The sequence below is a fragment of the Jaculus jaculus genome, chromosome 14, assembly GCF_020740685.1.
Source record: "Jaculus jaculus isolate mJacJac1 chromosome 14, mJacJac1.mat.Y.cur, whole genome shotgun sequence".
NCBI lineage: Eukaryota > Metazoa > Chordata > Mammalia > Rodentia > Dipodidae > Jaculus > Jaculus jaculus.
In genome coordinates this window covers 64,977,072-64,996,707 of record NC_059115.1, presented here as the reverse complement: position 1 = coordinate 64,996,707, position 19,636 = coordinate 64,977,072, and the positions used below count along the sequence as shown (strand labels likewise).

General features: G+C 41.1%; 1 protein-coding gene across 2 annotated transcripts in view; it reads right to left on the bottom strand.

Annotated features, from left to right (window-relative positions):
* Tmcc1 (transmembrane and coiled-coil domain family 1) overlaps positions 1-19,636 on the bottom strand; it is a 170,493-nt gene that overhangs the window by 22,310 nt on the left and 128,547 nt on the right. For both annotated transcript variants that reach the window (XM_045133589.1, XM_004651578.2), the window contains one exon: positions 3,344-4,269. In XM_045133589.1, the coding sequence (XP_044989524.1) occupies positions 3,344-4,269 (926 nt within the window). The remainder of the gene's footprint in view (positions 1-3,343; positions 4,270-19,636) is intronic.

Genomic DNA, 19,636 nt, shown 5'->3' with positions numbered 1-19,636 from the left:
AAATGCGATTAAACTAGATATCTAAGAATTCCTTTCCCCCCTGAAGCACTGTGAACCCTGGTCTCACTGAGAAACTGCACTAACATGTTAATAAGATGAAAAGACCAGCAGGACAAGGAGAATATGAAGTCAGTACAGAACGCAGCACTGAAAAACTTTCTAAACCTTGTTTCCTTTCTCACAGCAATACAAATCTATTCATATCTGAGAGCCCAGCGCAAAGCTCAATGAACAAGTAGAGCCCAGATGCAGGCTCTGCTACAGAGGCTCCCCAGGCCAAGTGCACTCAGTCACAGAACAAGTATACTGGTGAAGACAGAGGCCTCTAAACACCTTTCATTACCGCAGTTAAGTAGATGGTGTTGGGCAATTTACTGGAGAAGAAAGCAGTGGAAGCACATTAAGAGAGTGACACTGGGCTGGAGAGATGGCTCAGCAGTTAAAGGCACTTGCTTACAAAGCCTGCTGGCCTCAGTATGATTCCCTAGTACCCATATAAAGCCAGATGCACAAAGTGGTGCATGGATCTGGAGTTCGCTTGCAGTGACAGAAGTTCCTGGCACATCTGTTCTCTCTCCTCCCCCTGCATCCTCCCTCAAATAAATCAATAAATATAAAACCTAAAGAGAGAGAGAGAGAGGAAGGGAGGGAGGGAGGCACCATTAAGAAGTCTGAAAGGAGGCCGGGAGTGGTGGCGCATTCCTTTAATCCCAGCACTCGGGAGGAGGATTGCCATGAGTTTGAGGCCACCCTGAGACTCCATAGTGAATTCCAGGTCAGCCTGGGCTAGAGTGAGACCCTACCTTGAAAAAAAAAAAAAAAAGAGAGAGAGAAATAACAACCTGAGTGGGGATTTAAGTCCATTTCACCTGTAAGCTACACTGTTGTAATAGCTTGAAACACTTTTAAAAGCTTATGTATTCACAGAAATTTATAAAATATAGTAAAAACAGTCACTCAACTTTTGTAAATGTACTGTGATCTGAGAGAGGCCCAATACCCATGGGCTAATGCAATAAGTGCTTCTTAGAATTAGACTAATCTTTCAACCACATGAATTTGAAGGTTAAGCTTAAGAACAACCTGCACTGGCATAAAAAGAACACTAAAGTTAAAAATATTTATTTATTTGAGAGAGAAGGAGAGAATGGGCACACCACTGCAAACGAACTCCAGATGCATGTGCCATCTTGTGCATGTAGCTTACGTGGGTACTGCAAAATTGAACCTAGGTCCTTAGGTTTTATAGGCAAGCGCCTGAACCAGTAAACCATCTCTCCAGCCCAAGAATACTAGATTTTAAATTAGATGAAGTTCAGGCTTTCTTTACTACTTAGTGAACTATGACAAAATTTAAAAACTTCCATTTTCTCCACTGTAAAATGAAGCAATACAGCCCACCTTAGGGTTACTGTGAAGGCTGGCAGTTGCATGTTGAATATCTAGCATAATGCTCATCACAGGAATTTAGCAACTTCTATTAGTGGAGTCTATTACTGATTTCACACCTTGTTGGTTTTTTGTTTGTTTGTTTGTTTTTAGTTTTTTCACAAGCTTTAGTGATTACTGGGTCTCTACTCACCTATAAATCTGGGATTACAAAAGTGTATGGCTATTCCCAGCTGTTTATGTGGGTCCTGGGGACTGAACTCAAGCAGTCTCTCAGGCCTCCTCAGGCCCAATACGAATGGGAATGCTCTTAATCTTTAAACTATCTCTCCAGCCCTGAGGTGCCGCAAACTCCAGATGTATATACCACTTTGTGCACATGTGCTACCTTGTGCACCTGGTTTATGTGGCTTATGGGGGGTAGAAACTGGGTCCTTAGGCTTTGCAGGCAAGCACCTTAACTGCTAGGCCGTCTCTCCAGCCCCTAATTCTTTACTTATATATTTATGTATATGAGAGTGAGTGCATGTGTGCACAAACATACACATGAACACACCAGGGCCTCTAGTGGCTGCAAACAAACTCCAGACACATGCACTGCCTTGTGCTTTACATGGGTATTGGGAAATCCAACTTGGGACTTTATGCTTCTCATGCCAGTGCCATCCCTCCAGCTCTGATGTGCCAATTTAATAAAAATTATTTATTTATTTATGAGAGAGAGAGAATGGGTGTGTCAGGTACAAATGAACTACAAATGAACTTCAGACACATGAACCACCTTGTGTATCTTGTTTACATGGACACTAGGGAACTGAACCTGGGTCCTTAGGCTTGGCAGCAAGTGCCTTAACTGCTAAGCCATTTCTCCACCCCCCCATCTACTTTTTCTATACCAATTGCCCTGGAATGATAGTTAATCTCTATTGTCAGCTTGATCAGATCCAGAATTACCTAGGACACAAATCTCTAGGTATGTTTGGGAGTTTTTTTTTTAACTATTTATTTATTTGACAGAGAGCAAAAAGCAGAGAAAGGGATGGAGGGAGGGAGTAAGGGAGGGACAGAATAGGTGTGCCAGGGCCTCTAGCCAATGCAAATGAACTCTAGATGAATGGGCCACCTTGTGTATCTGGCTTATATGGGTTCTGGGGAATCAAACCTGGTCCTTTGGATTTGCAGGCAAGCACCTTAACTGCTAAACTATCTCTCCAGCCCATGGGAAGGAGTTTTTAATATTAAGTTAATTGAGGTGGGAAGACCCATTCTAAATATGTTCTGCACCAATCCATAGGCTGGGATCCTGTACTGAATAAAAAGGAAGAAGTGAGCTGAGCATTTGTCTCTCGCTGCTTTCAAACTGCAGATGCAATGTCACCAGCTGCCTCATACTCCTGCTGCCATGATGTCCGTAGCCTTCAACTGTGAGTCAAAATAAAGTCTTTCTTAAGTTGCTTTTTTTGGGAATTTTTGTCATAGCAGCTAAACTAACACACCAAGTAAGTATGTTTAAGGCAAAGTATCTATACAGGTTATTACTTTTTTGCTGGGCTGTATCTTTGTTATCTCCAGAGTTCTAAGAATTAAGATGTTATGAATGCAACATAACACAGCAAAGGTTATCAATAACTGGGTACTTCTATGATTTAAGTGAATTGATGAAATACCTCAGAAAACTTGGGCTTCATTTTAAAATGAAAAACTAAAATAGGAGACTGGAGAGTTAAGTAATGTTTTATCCCCTTACTAAAATGCTTCATTGGTAATGTAATCTTGGGGCTTATTTAATTGCTAACCCTCCATGATGAAACAGGGGCTGTGGATGCTGTATGAATATCTAAAGTGTTCTAAACTCTGTAGAGACAGATAAAGAACATTTAAACTCACTTTTCCATATTCAAAAGGAAGGAAACCCCAAACATGCAATTAAAAATTTTAATTAAACATAACCTACCTATATCGTTCCTCCTGCAAGGTCTGCATTATTAAGGAATAGTCTCGCTGATAATGCTCCTTGAGGGTCTCAAAGGACTCCTCCAGTCTGACCTGGGTTTCCCGGATCTCATGTAGTAGTGTATCAAACCCTGAGCTCTGCATGTCCAGGGTATTTGTTTTGGAGCTGGATGCTCCCACAGCAATGCCCCCTGTGGTGCTGTTGGCTCCTACTGAGCCTGAAGTGGCACTAGAACAATCTTCCTCACTACCATATTTTGGGCTCGATTGAAAGTTTGAAATAACCCCCAAAGCCTTCCCTGCATCATCCACTTGCCCTTCCTCTAATGAGTCCTTCAGGTTAGGGATGTTGTCTGCACTACCAAATTTGTTCCGAATCAATGAGGCGATCTCTCTGGGTTTTGAGACGACAGCTCCTGCTGCTGAATGGGTGGCCTGGGAGAAGCTGGAAAATCCACCTTTGACACTGTCCACCACACCTTCACTGAAGCCAGTCACCTTTGCTCCCACATCCTTCAGACCCTGGTGCATGTCCCTAAAGACATCCTTTGGCTGCCGAGGGATCCCATTCTGCTCTACCTCACGGAGCTTACGGTGGTAGTGCTCAAGCTTCTTCTGTAGCTGGAGAATGGTTTGGGCAGATTTCTGATTCTTCTTCTCAAATACCTGCTTGATTCGGGCAGCCTGTTGCTTGTCTGCACTGTTGGCAAGCTTCAAGTACTCAGCAACATTATCGTCCCGGGCAGTCTGTGCAATCTTGATCTGTTCTGTGAGCTTTAGGATCTTCTGTTGCAGGTGAGCAATGGCAGCCTTTGTGCGCTGAGGGTCTGGTATTCCATCCACGGACTCTGTGTGGATGCTGCCATCAGTACTTGAGGCCACAGCACTGGATGTCTGAGCAAGACTGCTTACTTCCAAACGTTCGATCTAACATAAAAGCAAGAGGTGGATGTTAGAAGAAGCCTTTCCAGAGTCAATGGGACGAAATGTACTGAACATCTGTCTACTCTCAACTCTTAGCACAGACTGAACTGCACATCATCTTGTCCTGTTAGGCTCCTATCTCCCTCTTGGAGAGTCTTTATATAAACAGACTTTTCCTTAAAGTAAAATAGATTCAGCATATGAAAAAAGCTCTGCATATGAGGTAAATGAGGGAGTATTCTTTTGCTAAAAGATTCATATCAATATTTCTTTAAATAACAAAGCAATTAGATCATAACCTACAAGCACGCTTTTGTTCAGAAGCAAATCTATGTAAGACAGGGCATATCTTTTTAATCTAACTGTATGAAAACCATTTTAGTTTTCATACACTGGTGTAATCCTGAATCACATTCACAGGTAAAGTCACTTGAACATGTAGGTATATTACTAGGGAGATTTTGCTCAGTGGGTAAAGACACTTGCTTGCAGGTTCAGTTTCCCAGTACCCATGTAAAGCCAGATGCACAACGTGGCACATAAAACTGGAGTTCATTTGTAGCAGCAAGAGGCCCTGGCATTTTCCCTCTCCTCCCCCTCCTTGCAAATAAATGCATACATTAAAAAAGAACAGGTATATAAACAGCCACTTTTCATCACAATGCTTTTTGTCTAAATCATGCCCAGGGATATAGGATCATTCTCTGTTCTCAGAGGGACACTTCATTTGCAGATGAAGACAAGCAGAAGCTAGGAGCTGTGGAAGGTAGCAAAAGTGAGTACTACCAAACTGCAAGTAACTGAGACACACCTGGACAAAAGCACTCTGGAACATGGCCTGCCAGAGGTAAAGTAAAAAATCAAGGGCTAAGGTCAGGGCTTTTTGATCCCTGATCAAATTTTGTGAATTATATCCAATAAAAATTTCTTCTTAAGGGCTGGAGGGATGGCTTAGTGGTTAAGTGCTTGCCTGTGAAGCCTAAGGACTCACATAAGCCAGATGCACAAGGTGGCACATGCATCTGGAGTTTGTTTGCAGTGGCTGGAGGCCCTGGCACGCCCATGCTCTATCTATCTGCCTCTTTCTCTTTCTGTCACTCTCAAATACATTAAATAAACAAAAAAATTTCTTCTTAAGGTAAGGGACTACAAAGCTTATACTATCCTTTTATATAGTTGAGAATCACTCAAAGAAATTGAGACAAATTGTTTGGGCTTGAAAGGTTTAGCGTGGTGGTGCATGCCTTTAATCCCAGCATTCAGAAGGCAGAGTAGGAGGATTCCAGGTCAGCCTGGGCTAGAGTGAAATCCTACCTTGAAAAACTGAAGGGAAAGAAAGAAAGAAAGAAAGAAAGAAAGAAAGAAAGAAAGAAAGAAAGAAAGAAAGAAAGAAAGAAAGAAAGAAAGAAAGAAAGAAAGAAAGAAAGAAAGAAAGAAAGAAGGAAAGAAGGAAAGAAGGAAAGAAAGAAGGAAAGAAAGAAGGAAAGAAAGAAAGAAAGAAAGAAAGAAAGAAAGAAAGAAAGAAAGAAAGAAGGAAGGAAGGAAGGAAGGAAGGAAAAGAAAAGAAAGTAAACAGTTAGCTAAGGCTAGGAAGAGGCCAGGTTTCCTAAATTCTAGATGTACCCTGGGTGTAGCCTGTGTGATCAATTGGAACAGGACCCAAGGAAAAATGCTTTAGAAACTATCCTTTGTTGAACAGCAGCAGAAATAAATAATAATATTTTTTAAAAGTCATCTTATGGCAACTGTAACTTTTAACATTTTGCAGATTAAGCGCGTATCCCTTTTCTTAGTTCCTAACCATACTCTGTCCCAGAAGCAATTTGCTTGAAAAATGGTACAGAGACTAATTCCTGCAAGTTCAAATGTGCTAGAGACCCATGAAATGCCAGCAATTAACCTTCTGGCCTCCATACATCTTCTTTCCCTCAGTTTCCCTTCATCTTGGACATATAATGTCAGCTGATTATCAGAGTAGGAATTACACTGATTTTTGAGCTTCCATAAAACACATTTAGTTCAATATTACCACTGATATAAATAAAAGTAATCATACTGGCTAGGGGTATAATAGTTAAGCACTTGTCTACCATGTAAAGTCCTAGGTTGGATCCTCAACAAAAATGACACACAACAAAAATAAAGACCAGTATTACGTTCTTCCTAGATGAACAACTGGAAAAATTAAATGAACATTGAGGGCTGTGATGGAGATCAGAGGCACAGCACCAGTCTAGTGAGTGCAGGGCCCTGGGTTCTACCACCAGCACAGCAAAAAAATCTACATCAGAGGCTAGTACAGTAAGTTCCTTCGAATGCCAGATCATCTTTAGGCTAGGAAAATGGCCAAGCAGCACAAGTGATGCATGCATCTGGAGTTTGTTTGCAATGGGAGAAAGCTCTGGCATGCCCATATCCTCTCTGTGTGTCTGCCTCTTTCTCTCTCTCTCTCAAATAAATAAAATTTTTTTAAAAAGAAATAAAAGTTTAAGTCTAGGTGGGCATGGTGGTGCATGCCTTTAATCCCAGCACTTGGGAAGCAGAGGTAGTGAGTTTGAGGCCACCCTGAGACTGCATAGTGCATTCCAGGTCAGCCTGAGCTAGAGTGAGACCCTACCTCAAAAAAAAAAAAAAAAAAAAAAAAAAAAGTTTAAGTCTAAAGTCATTGTACAGGTGACATGGCATACTGGTTAGGGTGTACAGCAGTTTATATCAGGTGCCTCAGTAAAACAATGAAGCAACTCTATCACAGAACAGCAGAAACCTCACATTTACATTCACAACCACATTTACTTCCTCTGACAACGTCTGCTGTTTCACGCCTCTAGCTCTGCCCAGAGGTCTCTGCATGCTCTCTTCTCTTCTGGTCACCTTCTAGGCTGCTCTTATGACTCAGTTCAGTATAACCTCCTCCAGGGAATCTTTCCCAACAAACTCCCTCTACCAGCTGATTTACTGGCTGTGAATCTCTATCACTTTAAGCATCTCCTTCTATTGAGAGAATCTACTGCTCTGGGTTCAATTCCCAAGTTACCCACATAAGCCAGGTGCAAAAAGTGGCCATATGCAAAAAGTGGTACAAGATTCTGGCATTTGTTTGCACTGGCAGAGGCTCTGACATGCCCTTCCCCCCAGTACCTGGAGGCTTTGGATTTGAACCCTAGCACAGGAAAAAAGTGATATATACTAAAGATTCAGAGAGGTGAACTATTCAACTTCATGTAGGGCAGTTCAAGGATCAGTTCATGTGTGTTATGGGAATATTCAAACAGATTTCATGCCTGCATGAAAAAGATGCCATGGGGGGTTGGGCTGTGAAGAGATGGCTTAGCAGTTAAGGCCTGCGAAGCCTAAGGACCCATGTTCAACTCTCCAGATGCTACCTAAGCCAGACACACAAAGGTAAGGCATACGCATAGTTGCATATGCCCAGTAGGAGGTGCAAGCATCTGCAGTTCAACAATAGTAGCTGAGGCCCCAGTGTGCCAATTCTCTCTCTCTCTAGATAAATAAAAAAAAAAGCCACAGGAGGCTAAAGAGATGGCTTAAGGCATTTGCCTGGTAATCTTGAGGATCCAGGTTCAATTCCCCAGTTCCTACATAAGCCAGGTGCACATGGTGGCCATGCATCTGGAGTTTGTTGGCAGTGGATGGAGACCCAGGCCTGCCCATTCTCTCTTTCTGTTTATCTGCCTCTCTCTCTCAAGTAAATAAAAATAAAATATATATAAAATAGAATGCTGGGCTGGAAAGATGGCTTAGCAGTTAAAATGCTTGCCTGCAAAGCCCAAGGACCTGAGTTCAATTCCCCAGGACCCACCTATATAAGCCAGATGCATAAGGTGGTGCATGCATCTGGCATTTGTTAGCAGTGGCTGGAGGCTCTGGCATGCCCATTCTCTCTCTCTCAAATAAATTAAAAATAAAAGAATGCCACAAAAAAGGCTACAAAGGTGGCTCACTGGTTAAAGGTGCTTGCTCATAAAAAGTCTGCTGGATTTTATTCCATTCTCTACAGAACAACCAGAGTGCTTTCAAAACATTAAGTCAGACTACAGCACTCTCTTATGCCTGAAATGTTCTAGTGCAGTGGCTCCTTGTTTGCCAAGTCCTTACAATAGTCTTGGTGGCCATACCATCACCTCCCTTACTTGCCTCCTATAATTTATTCCCTTTCTCCATTGCTACCAGCTACAATGCTTTCCTGCTGGTCCTGGAATTTCAGGGCTTTTCTCTCAACGTTCCTTCTATCTGGAATGCTCTGCCCTCGGATCCCTGCTGTACCATTTTCTTTAACCTTTATTTCCACGCACTTAGTAGCAACCATTTCCAGATGGTCTTACTGCAACCCTCATTATGTGGGACCTGGAGGATCAAACCTGGGTCCTTAGGCTTTGCAGGCAAGCACCTTAACCAGGCCACTTCTCTAGCCCCTGTTCTTTTTTTTTTTTTTTTTTTTAAAGATAGTTTGCAATGTAGCCCAGGATGGCTTTCTGCCTTAACTTCCCATGTCCTGGGCTTACAAGTGCATGCCACCATACCTGCCTTGTCTAGTTTTGTTTCCGTAAAAATATAAACTATAGGGCTGGGGAAATGGCTCAGTGGTTAAGGCGTTTGCTTGTAATGGCTAGAAGCCCTGGCGCGGCCATTCTCTCTTTCTATCTCTGCATCTTTCTCTCTCAAATAAATTAAATTAAATTAAATTTAGAGTGTGTGTATATGTGTGTGTGTGTGAGCGTATATATATATATACGCTCACACACACACACACACACACACATATGTATACATATATATATACACACATATACACACACACACACACACATATATATAGTACATGGCACTTATAAAGTGCTCAAATATTTGTTAATAAAATCGTGATTCTGTCTCTAGGCTTATGTTCTCCAGTTGTCAGCTGGCTACCTACAGAAACATTCCTCTGTTCTGAAAAATAAAAATGGGGGGTATGTCATACCCTCTTTTTCAAGATATCATTGTCATTGTTTTTTTTTTGTTTGTTTGTTTGTTTTTGTTTTTGTTTTTTGGTTTCTTGAGGTAGGGTCTTGCTCTGGCCCAGGCTGACTTGGAATTCACTATGTAGTCGCAGGATGACCTTGAACTGACAGCAATCTTCAATCCTTTTACCTCTGCCTCCCAAGTGCTGGGATTAAAGAAGTGCCAACATGCCAGGCAAGTTAGATATCATTGTCTTATACACTACTTTTGAATCGTTCTCTAGTTAGAGATGGTAAAATCAGCTCCTTGATCTTCCCTTTTCTCTCTCAAATTACTAAACTGCTTCCAGATTCTGTCAACCACTTTATTATAAACATTCTATGTCTTTTTCATGCAAACTACTCAAAATCTCTTTCACCATGATCATAAAATTATCCTAGTAGTGCCTCCTCCCACAATTTGCTTTGTACACACTGGCCTATGAATATTCCAAGGGTAGAGTACTTATCTTTTTGTAACTTGATTTTCTTGGTGTCTGGTACACAGATGTTACACAGACATCTGCTGAATGAATAATCAGATTCACATCATATTTCTCCAAATACAATCGGTCTATTATGTATTTTCAGGTCCACTTTTCCTTTTAGAAGGCTAATAATAACTATCTAGTGTCTTCCATGTTTAACATTTCATTATTTTCCTTGAAAAAACTAAAATAGCCAGGTGTGGTGGCACATGCCTTTAATCCCAGCACTTGGGAGGCAGAGGTACAAGGATCGCTGTGAATTCAAGGCCACAGTGAGATTAAATTCCAGGTCATCATGAGCTAGAGTGAAACCCTACTTTGATCTAATTGGTGAAAAATATAACGATCAACTGAAGTAAAGATCCAATTAAGACAATGGTAGTAGACATGGGCAATGTACTCCTTGAACACAGAATGGAGTCATTTTTCAAAAGACAGGGAGGAGACTAGCCCTATGTGGTGGTACATGCCTTTAATCCCAGCACTTGGGAGGCAGAGGTAGGAGGATCACCTCATGAGATTGAGGCTACATAGTAAATTTCGGGTCAGCCTGGGCTAAAGCAAGCAAAACCCTACCTTGAAAAACAAAAGATAGGAAGGAAGCCAGATGTGCTGATATATGCTGGTGACCACAGCACCTGGAGGACAGAGGCAGGAGTACTAGGACTGAGGAGCCTGAGTTATGTACATGGTAACCCCCTCCCCATAAAAAAAAAAAAAAAAAAAAAAAACAAGAAAGAAAAGGGAAAGTGGGGGGGGGGCTGGAGAAATGGCTTAGTGGTTAAGCACTTGCCTGTGAAGCCTAAGGACCCTGGTTCGAGGCTCAGTTCACCAGGACCCATGTTAGCCAGATGCACAAGGGTATGCATGCATCTGAAGTTCATTTGCAGTGGCTGGAAGCCTGGCACGCCCATTCTCTGCCTCCCTCTCTCTCTCTCTCTCTGTTGCTCTCAAATAAATAAATAAAGAAGGGAGGAGGGTACTTAATAGGTTGATATTGTATATATGTAAGTACAAAGATTGAGATGGAGAGGTAATATGATGGAGAATGGAATTTCAAAGGGGAAAGTGTGGGGGGAGAGGGAGGGAATTACCATGGGATTTTTTTTTATAACCATGGAAAATGTTAATAAAAATTAAGAAGAATAAATAAAAATAAAAATAAATAAATAAATACAATTTTTAAAAAAAGAAAAGGAAAAGGGAACTTCTTAGAGATGACAGTTAAGTGCTATAATCACTGAAGGTTTCAAGTAATAGTATAATTTCCTTTAGAATTTAGATTTAGAGATCCAAAGGGTGACTTGATTATATCACAGTGTAAATTCTCAAAACCAAATATCATTATTCTCTTTTCAACCTTCTTACAATGCTCCTTACCTCAGGAAAAGCAATCACTATCCATTAAGTTATTGGAGCCAAAAGCAAACCACACTATAACCCAGAAGCTAAATTTTTATTTTATGTTTGACATTTTCATATATGTATATAATGTATTTTTATTTTTTTCCCCCAATTATCCTCTCTTACTCCCCCCTTCTACTAACTCCTTCCTTTTCCCTATAAATTCCTACCTTACTCTCATGCTTTGCATTTATTTTATTTTATTTTTTTGTTTTATTGTTTTTTAAGGTAGGGTCTCACTCTAGCCCAGGCTGACCTGGAATTCACTATGGAGTCTCAGAATGGCCTCAAACTCATGGTGATCCTCCTACCTCTGCTTCCCAAGTGCTGGGATTAAAGGCGTGCGCCACCATGCCCGGCTATTTTATTTTTATTTATTTATTTATTTGACAGAGAAAGAGGGAGAGAGGAAGAGGGAAAGAGAGAGAGAATAGGCGCACCAGGGCCTCCAGCTACTGCAAACGAACTCCAGACACGTGCACCCTCTTGTGCATTTGGCTAATGTGGAGCCTGAGGAATTGAACCTGGGTCCTTTGGCTTTTTAGGCAAACGCCTTAACTGCTAAGCCATCCCTCCAGCCCACATTTTTATTGTTGTTGTTGAATTAAATTAGGGTTGCTTACATGATCATAGGCAATAGGTTATTTACTGGGGAATGGGTAAAAACTGGAGAATTTGGCTCCCCCTCTCCCAGCAACTATTGCTGCCATTAGCTTCTCTGGGAGGTGTAGAGTCATGAACCTTTCCCCCATCCATGATAGAATGATGACAGGCTCAATCTTAGGCAGAAATTCATAGCTGCCATGAGCTCATAAGTATAATGGTTATATCATATTCAGAAGACAGTATTTTGCAACCCTCCTCAGAAGTCAATCTTGACATCATCTGCATTCTAACTGCATCCAAATCAATGTCAAGTCCTATCAACTTTACTCTCCAAATTTTCATCCTATGCAAAAATGATCTCTCCATCAATCTTGAATGCATCATCTGAGGACAAACTCTTAACTGAAGTAGCCTGTCTGATCTATAAAAATTCACTTAGCAGTTATACCTTAGGCTGACGGAAAAACAGAAAAAGTCTAAATTGTCTAGAATAAAGAACAAAAATGTTGAAGGAGAAGCATGCCAGGAGAGTCAGAATTCTCACCATGTTGGTGCTGTCCATATTAACATTTTGGGGATTGGAAAGTACTACAAGCCACAATGATGAGAGCAGACTTGTTGGAAAGCACTTTGGAGGACTTCTGCCACTTTATCAAGCATAGAGGGGAGACGAAGAAGCTGGTACATTTGCTGTCCATTCTGTCTGGAATGCTGAATACTGGTCTCTCCTATCTAGCTGGCTAGTTTTTGGGTGTCTTCCTTTTTAGTTTTTGGAGACAGGGTCTTACTCTGTCCAGGCTGGTCTGGAACTTTCAGCAATCCTCCTGTCTGAGTTTCCTAAGTGCTGAGATTACAGAGATAAACCATACTATGCCTGGATGTTAGTTTTTTCCTCATCAGCTAAAATGTCCCCTTTTGGAAATGCTTTCCCTTAATACTTAATCTAACATGTTCTCCTAGCTACGTTATATCACATCATCCTGTTTAATTTCCTGCACAGCCTTTATCACTATCTGAAAAGATTTGATCATTGCCTTTTGCACAGTAATGAAAACTGTAGAAAACTTGTAAGCCATTTTAGTCAGCTTTATTCTCTAATACTTCATACAGTGCTGGGTAGGAAATAACTTGATAATAAATGTTTGTTTAATGAACAAGGAAAAAATAAGAATAAGAATCTTGGACTGGGTTAATGTGTTTAGCGTGCATGACCACCCATAGCATCAAAACAAACAACAAACTCCATCTCCCAAGTCCAAGAATCTTAACATGGTCTATGAAGTCTCAAGTGGGAAGAGCTTAACCTTTGAAGTGTTCTTCCCCACTTTAGTCACACTGGCCCTTTGCACTCCCTGGCACTTAGTGTTTTCTTTTTACCCTGGTGCATATGCATTGATGCCTACTTGTCCTTTCTACACCTCTCAGCCATTTTGCTACAAGATTAGGTATATACTGATTAACAAAACATCTCCACCTTTATGAGGCTCATACTGAATGGCAAAGGTGGTTAGAAACAGAAAAAACAATAATCAAGCCACCTGAATTGTCAAAACCAGTATGCAATAATAATGGAAAGGAAGAAAACCTACTTTAGACTGGGAGGTTACCCAAGGCTTTTATTAATGGGGGTATTTCAAATGATCCCTCAAGAAAATGAAGTCTTTACCATAGCCAGGCCCAAAATGAGGGAAATCATTATTTTTAAAGGTTTCATGTGCCAAGAGTACAGAATTTTGAATTTTATCACCATCAGTGAAGATGAAAAGAGAGCACAAGAGTGTAGTAATTCAGAGTCCAGAGTGCTAACTCTTATATCATAGAACCTTGCTTCTGCATGCAGAAATTCAAAGGGATTTGCATATTTACCGCCTCTTCAGATTTACTTGGTAAATGTGAAGAAAAAAAAAGTTTGAGGAAAGAGCCCAAGGATGCAGAGAGTCAAGAGGCAGGGCACCTGACCAGAAGCTAGCAAGTAAATAGACAGCTTGGATAGCTGTGTTTACAAGGCTTACATAACCAATGAATCAGCAGAAAGTCAGGTGTCAATGGATGATGGCTTCTGTGCCTACTCTGAGCAGCTAGAAACCTTGGCTGTCCCTGTTAATGAAAAGATGGCCCAAGGATAAGATCTGAGGTAGGCCAATAAAATAGTCATATACCTTCCAGAAATACATACCTATGCTGGGATGAAGAAACTAAACCTTCATCCTTAGAAAAACATAAAACCTTAATCCTTAGAAAAACATAACAAAATCCAATTTATAAGGTTAGAGCCAGGTGCTTCTGGTAGGATTTCATACATGCAATGCAACTCATTTCTTTAACTTGTAAAGAAAAATGTTCATTTTAATATTCCAACATTAAGTTTCATAAATCTACTAACAAAATCTAGATATCCTTATTGTTCTTGGGTGATTCTTGAAAGGGTTAATATTTTTTTCCCCTGCAGTGCTGGGGATGACTGAAATCAGGACCTGTGCTCCAAGGCTACTTTCTACAACTATCTTTTCTCTAGTAAAGGTGACTATGTATTAATAGTAACAGAAAAATAGGCTCTGTCATGGCAGAATTGGGTCTGGTGTTGACAAAAGTACAAAAGAGAAAATAAAAGGGCTTTAATCATACATAGTAGAGGGCAAAGATATATAGCACCAACATCCACTGGATATCAAACTGCAATGACAATGAACCCAAGACAAACACCCACCAGTGCACTGCTATGGAAATAGCAGACTACTCATCCCGCTTTCCTCCACCTCCGTACTAACGTTCCCAGTCTATTAGGTTCCAGGGGAACAAATGAATAAAAGGATGAAGCCTTTATTTTCCTTCTCCACTGCAGGCTATACAAAAAGCAGGGGGGTGGGGAGCCAGGAATAACCGGGTAATAATAACTATTCAAAGAAGAAAAAAGACCTGATTGTTAGTCAGCACTGCTGGCTCTGGAAATCACTAGCTTCTGGCTCGTTCACAGATATCTCAGAAAACTTGTTCATATCTGAAGTTTGTACATGAACGACCAGAAATCATGTTTTATTTCTGGCTTCCCTGCTCATCCTTTCCCATCAAACATGATCCTGCAAAATGTTAAGTTATTGCTAAGATGCAATCCAATGTAGCTGATACAGAAAAATACAATGTTAAAGAATCTCTCCCCACCACCATAATACACATGTCTTACCCAAACCCCTGTCAGGCAGACTGCTGGCTTTGCTTGCCATAAAGCTCATCCATCATTTGTGCACTCCAGAGCAAGCTTGGATTGCGAAAACAAATCACAGCCTCTCTTGGTCATAAGCTCTTTCCATTTTGTTCCGGCTTCCAAACTGCAGGAGCTGTGGCAGTCTTGTCACTGCTGTATGCTGAAAATGAGGGCAGCTACCACTGGGAATGCATTCCCCCACCAAAGGGCTGGGCACAGCAAAGCTTCTAGCGAATGGATGAATCCCTGGGTTTCTCACCTTCAGTCTCAGAGAAATGCCTTTCCCACAAGAGGCAGGTACAGCTGTACCACATCAACATCCCGCATAACCACTCCTCTGCAGTGCCTACCTCAGCCAATACACAGTTCCAGTTTTGTCTCCTGCATCAACTCTTAGAGCATTCTACATCTGGGTACCTGGGAAGACTGCACTGAATAAACAGAAAGCTTCAGCAAAACAGGCATTGTGCATGCGTGTGTACGTTTATGCGTGCGCACGCGCACACACAGTTTGCTAGGGCTGCTAAATGCAAATGAACAGTTTGACTCTGAGAAACCAGACCACAGACACTATCTGCTTCTCTTCTCCAGCTGTGAGCATCTCTTTAGAAGACAAAAGCTTCTAAACTGGTCAGATTTAAAGCTACAGGGCATTAATCTCACATTCACATTAGTCTTCTCATTTAAATTAAATAGTGTTGAGAAAATAGCTTAAAGATAAAAACATTTAAACCCTGGTGTGGCAGTTCACACCTTTAATCCCAGCAGGAGGTTTGAGGACCTGTGAGTCTCAGGCTAGCTTGAGACTACATAGTAAATCCCAGGACAGCCTAGGCTAAAGCGAGACCCTCCCTACCTCAAAACCCCCTTCCCCCGCAAAAAAGATTAAAAACATTCTAAATAAAATAGTATTGCTCAAGTTGCTGGGTCAAAAAAAAAAAAAATACAAAGAAAGCTGGACGTGGAAGCGCACATCTTTAATCCCAGCACTTGGGAGGCAGAGGTAGGAGGATCACCGAGAGTTCGAGGCCAGCCTGGGTGAATTCCAGGTCAGCCTGGGCTAGAGTGAGACCCTACTTTGGGGGGGGAAAAAAAAAGCAATCTATCTACCCTCATGTTTTGAAGGACCAGAAGATTGATATTCTCATGCTTTCCTAATGTGCTTCTCTTGTTTTCAGTCTAGGTTTGTAAAAGCTCTTTAAATTGACTAGGAATAAGAAAAATGAGCAAGAAATAGGCATCTGAGCATGAGACCCTGAAGTCTAATTTACTACAGACAACCTCTTCTGTATGAAATGGTCTGCATTTCTGAGATCTAAGCAACGGATGAAGACATCACAGCCATAAACCCAGGCTGACCTTAAGATCTTCCTGACTCTGCCTTATTTGTAATCTATAGAAGACTAAACCATCGCTACCACTGGGAGTCTTTTCACTCATTTTTTGTTTTGGTTTTGTTTTCTTGATGTAGGTCTCATATTAGCCCAAGCTGACCTGGAATTCACTAGTCTCAGGGTGGCATCAAACTCATGATGATCCTCTTACCTTTGCCTCCTCAGTGCTGGGATTAAAGGTGTGTGCCACCATGCCTGGCCAGGTTTTTTGTTGTTGTTTTTTATTTTGTTTTTGGTTTTTCAAGGTAGGGTCTCACTCTAGACCAGACTGACCTGGAATTCAGTATGAAGTCTCAGGGTAGCCTTAAACTCATGGTGATCCTCCTCCTACCTCTGCCTCCGAGTGCTGGGACTAACAGCTCATGCCACCACATGTGACAGGTCTTTTTTTTTTTTTTTTTTTTGAGGTAGGGTCTCACTCTAGCCCAGGCTGACATGGAATTCGAGGGTGGCCTCGAACTCACAGCGATCCTCCTACCTCTGCCTCCCAAGTGCTGGGATTAAAGGCGTGTGCCACCACGCCCGGCTTTTTTTTTTAATGCACAATTTTTCTCTTACTCAAAAAATCCAGTTTCAAATTTTTCTTTTCTCAAATAATTCTATATATTCATAAACTAAGTACATTTGATGTAGGCTTTTAAAACAGTTATAAAGCTATGCAGTTATGTTCAACCTAACATAAAATTAGTGTTGCAGTTAGCTTCGTAATGCTGTCAGAAAACACCCAAGAGCAGCTTATGGCAGGAAAGGGTTTATTTTGGCTTAATGACTTGAGGGGTGATGGCAGGGGAAAACAATGGCATGAGCAAAAGGTGGACATCACGTCTGGCCAACATCAGGTAGACAAGCAGGAGTGTGTGCCAAACATTGGCAAGGGGAACTTGCCATACTCATAAGCCCGCCCCCAATAATACACTGCATCCAGGAGGCTCCAGCTCCCAAATTGCCACCAACTGTGGGCCTAGCATTCAGAATAAGTAAAGTTTATGGGGGTCACCTGAATCAAAACACTATATCTAGTAAGGTAGATTTTCTTCCGCGACACAGATGAATGTTGGGGACTATTTCTTCTCTGGGTAGGTACAATATGTAATGTTTTATGAGACTGATATTTGTCACAATTCTGTAATTCTAAGCAAAACCACAAATATTAATAGGTATTTCCAAAGCATCTTCCTTTCCAGGACATACATGGGAGAATTCCCTACAATCATTTGACTAATTTTTGACTCATGGATTATGAAAGAAAGGAAGTGAGTGTACCATCCCAGCCAAAGCATTTAATGTAAAGCTCTCCTCTATCTTTTCTTTCTTTACCACTGTGATCTCTGGAACATGTGCTGAGATAGGGTGCTGTTAAGTCAAAACTGCCTTAGATGGATGAGCCACCATATGGAAGATACCTGTTCTGGAGTGTTTCCTGGGCCTACAGAGGAGAGCCTATGTGAGAAATATTCACAGTACATTTATATAAAGTGATGGTTTTCACTAAAAAAGTATCTTTTGGACTGGAGAGATAGCTTAGCTATTAAGGTGCTTGCCTACAAAGCCAAAGGACCCAGAATCAATTCTCAGGTGCACAAGATGGCCCATGCATCTGGAGTTTGTTTGCAGTGGCTAGAGGTCCTGGTGTGCCCATTCTTCGTTTTCTCTCTCAAATAAATATATAAAATATTTTTTTAAAATATCTTTTGAGGGCTGGAGAGATGGCTTAGTGGTTAAGGCGCTTGCCTGTAAAGTCAAAGGACCCAGGTTCGACTCCCCAGGACCCATGTAAGCCAGATGCACAAGGGGGCGCATGCATCTAGAGGCCCTGGTGTGCTCATTCTTTCTCTTTCTCCACCTGCCTATTTTCGTATCTCTCTCTCAAATAAATAAATAAAAATAAAAATATTTTATTAAAAGAGCCAGGCATGATCTCAGAGGTAGAGGCAGGAGGATCAGGAATTCAAGGCCAACCTCTGCTACATAGTGAGTTTGAGGCCTGCCTGGGAGATATGAAATCCTTCCTCAACAAATATTCAACTAGAAAGAATGGGTATGCCAGGGCCTCTAGCCACCACAAACAAACTCCAGACACATGCACCCCCTTTGTGCATCTGGCTTATGTAGGTACTGGGGAATTGAACTTAGGTCCTTAGGCTTTGCAGGCAAATGCATTAACCAATAAGCCATATCTCCAGCCCTCTTTGCAGTCTTTAAAAATATTGTTTACATTGGTACTGTAGTGCTAATAAGGACTTATATATCAGATATTTGTAAAACAAATATTTCTAAAATTTCAATGAGATAAAGACAATACTTTGAACATGCTAGACAAAGAAAAAAAGCCATCTTACAGTTCTGAAACCTTTTAAGCATCCAAATTTATAGGGCTGAGGGTGTGGCTCAGTGATTAATGTGCTGGTATAGATGAGGCACTGAGTTTAATCCCCAACACCAAAACAAAAAACAAACAAAATTCCAGGCCAGGTGTGGTAGTGTATGCCTTTAGTCTCAGCACTTGGGAGGCAAAGGAGGATCACCATGAATTCAAGGACAGCCTGAGACTATGTAGTGAATTCAGGCTAGAGCGAGACCAATAACAAAAACCAAACCAATAGCAACAAAATCCAGGGTTGAAGAGATGGCTTAGTGGTTAAGGTGCTTGCCTGTAACTCCTTAAGGACCCAGGTTCGATTCCTCAGTACCATTGCACAAACCATCTGGAATTTGTTTGCTGTGCCTTGAGGTCCTTATGTGCTATTTCTCCCTCTCTCTACCTTTGTACCCTTCTCTCTCTTTCTCTCAAATAAATAAATATATATTTTTTTCAAAAATCTAAACAATAACACACCACATACAAATTCACATACTTACGGTAAATATTCAAGCAAGCACCCTTCCCAACCTTCTAGGTAAATATCCAGCGAAACAAGACTTGTGTTACCAGAGTTTAATACTTCATTATATAGCCTGGGCTAGAGTGAGACCCTCCCTCGAAAAACAAAACAAAAAAAAGTGCAAAAAACCAACACATTAAGCCCAGCTTGGTGGTCCAACTCTTTCATCCCAGCACTTGGGAGTCTGACCTGGTTTAAACAGGGAATTCCAGGCCAACCAGGGCTACTTAGCAAGAATTGTCTCAATCCCCTCTCTCCAAACAAATAAAACCCAAAAATTAAATGAAAATACTGACAAAACTTTTCACATTAATGGGAATTATGTGCCAACTAAAATATTTCCAAAACCTTGTTTATGGTAATTTAAAATCTTCTTTCACTATTAGGGATCAAACCT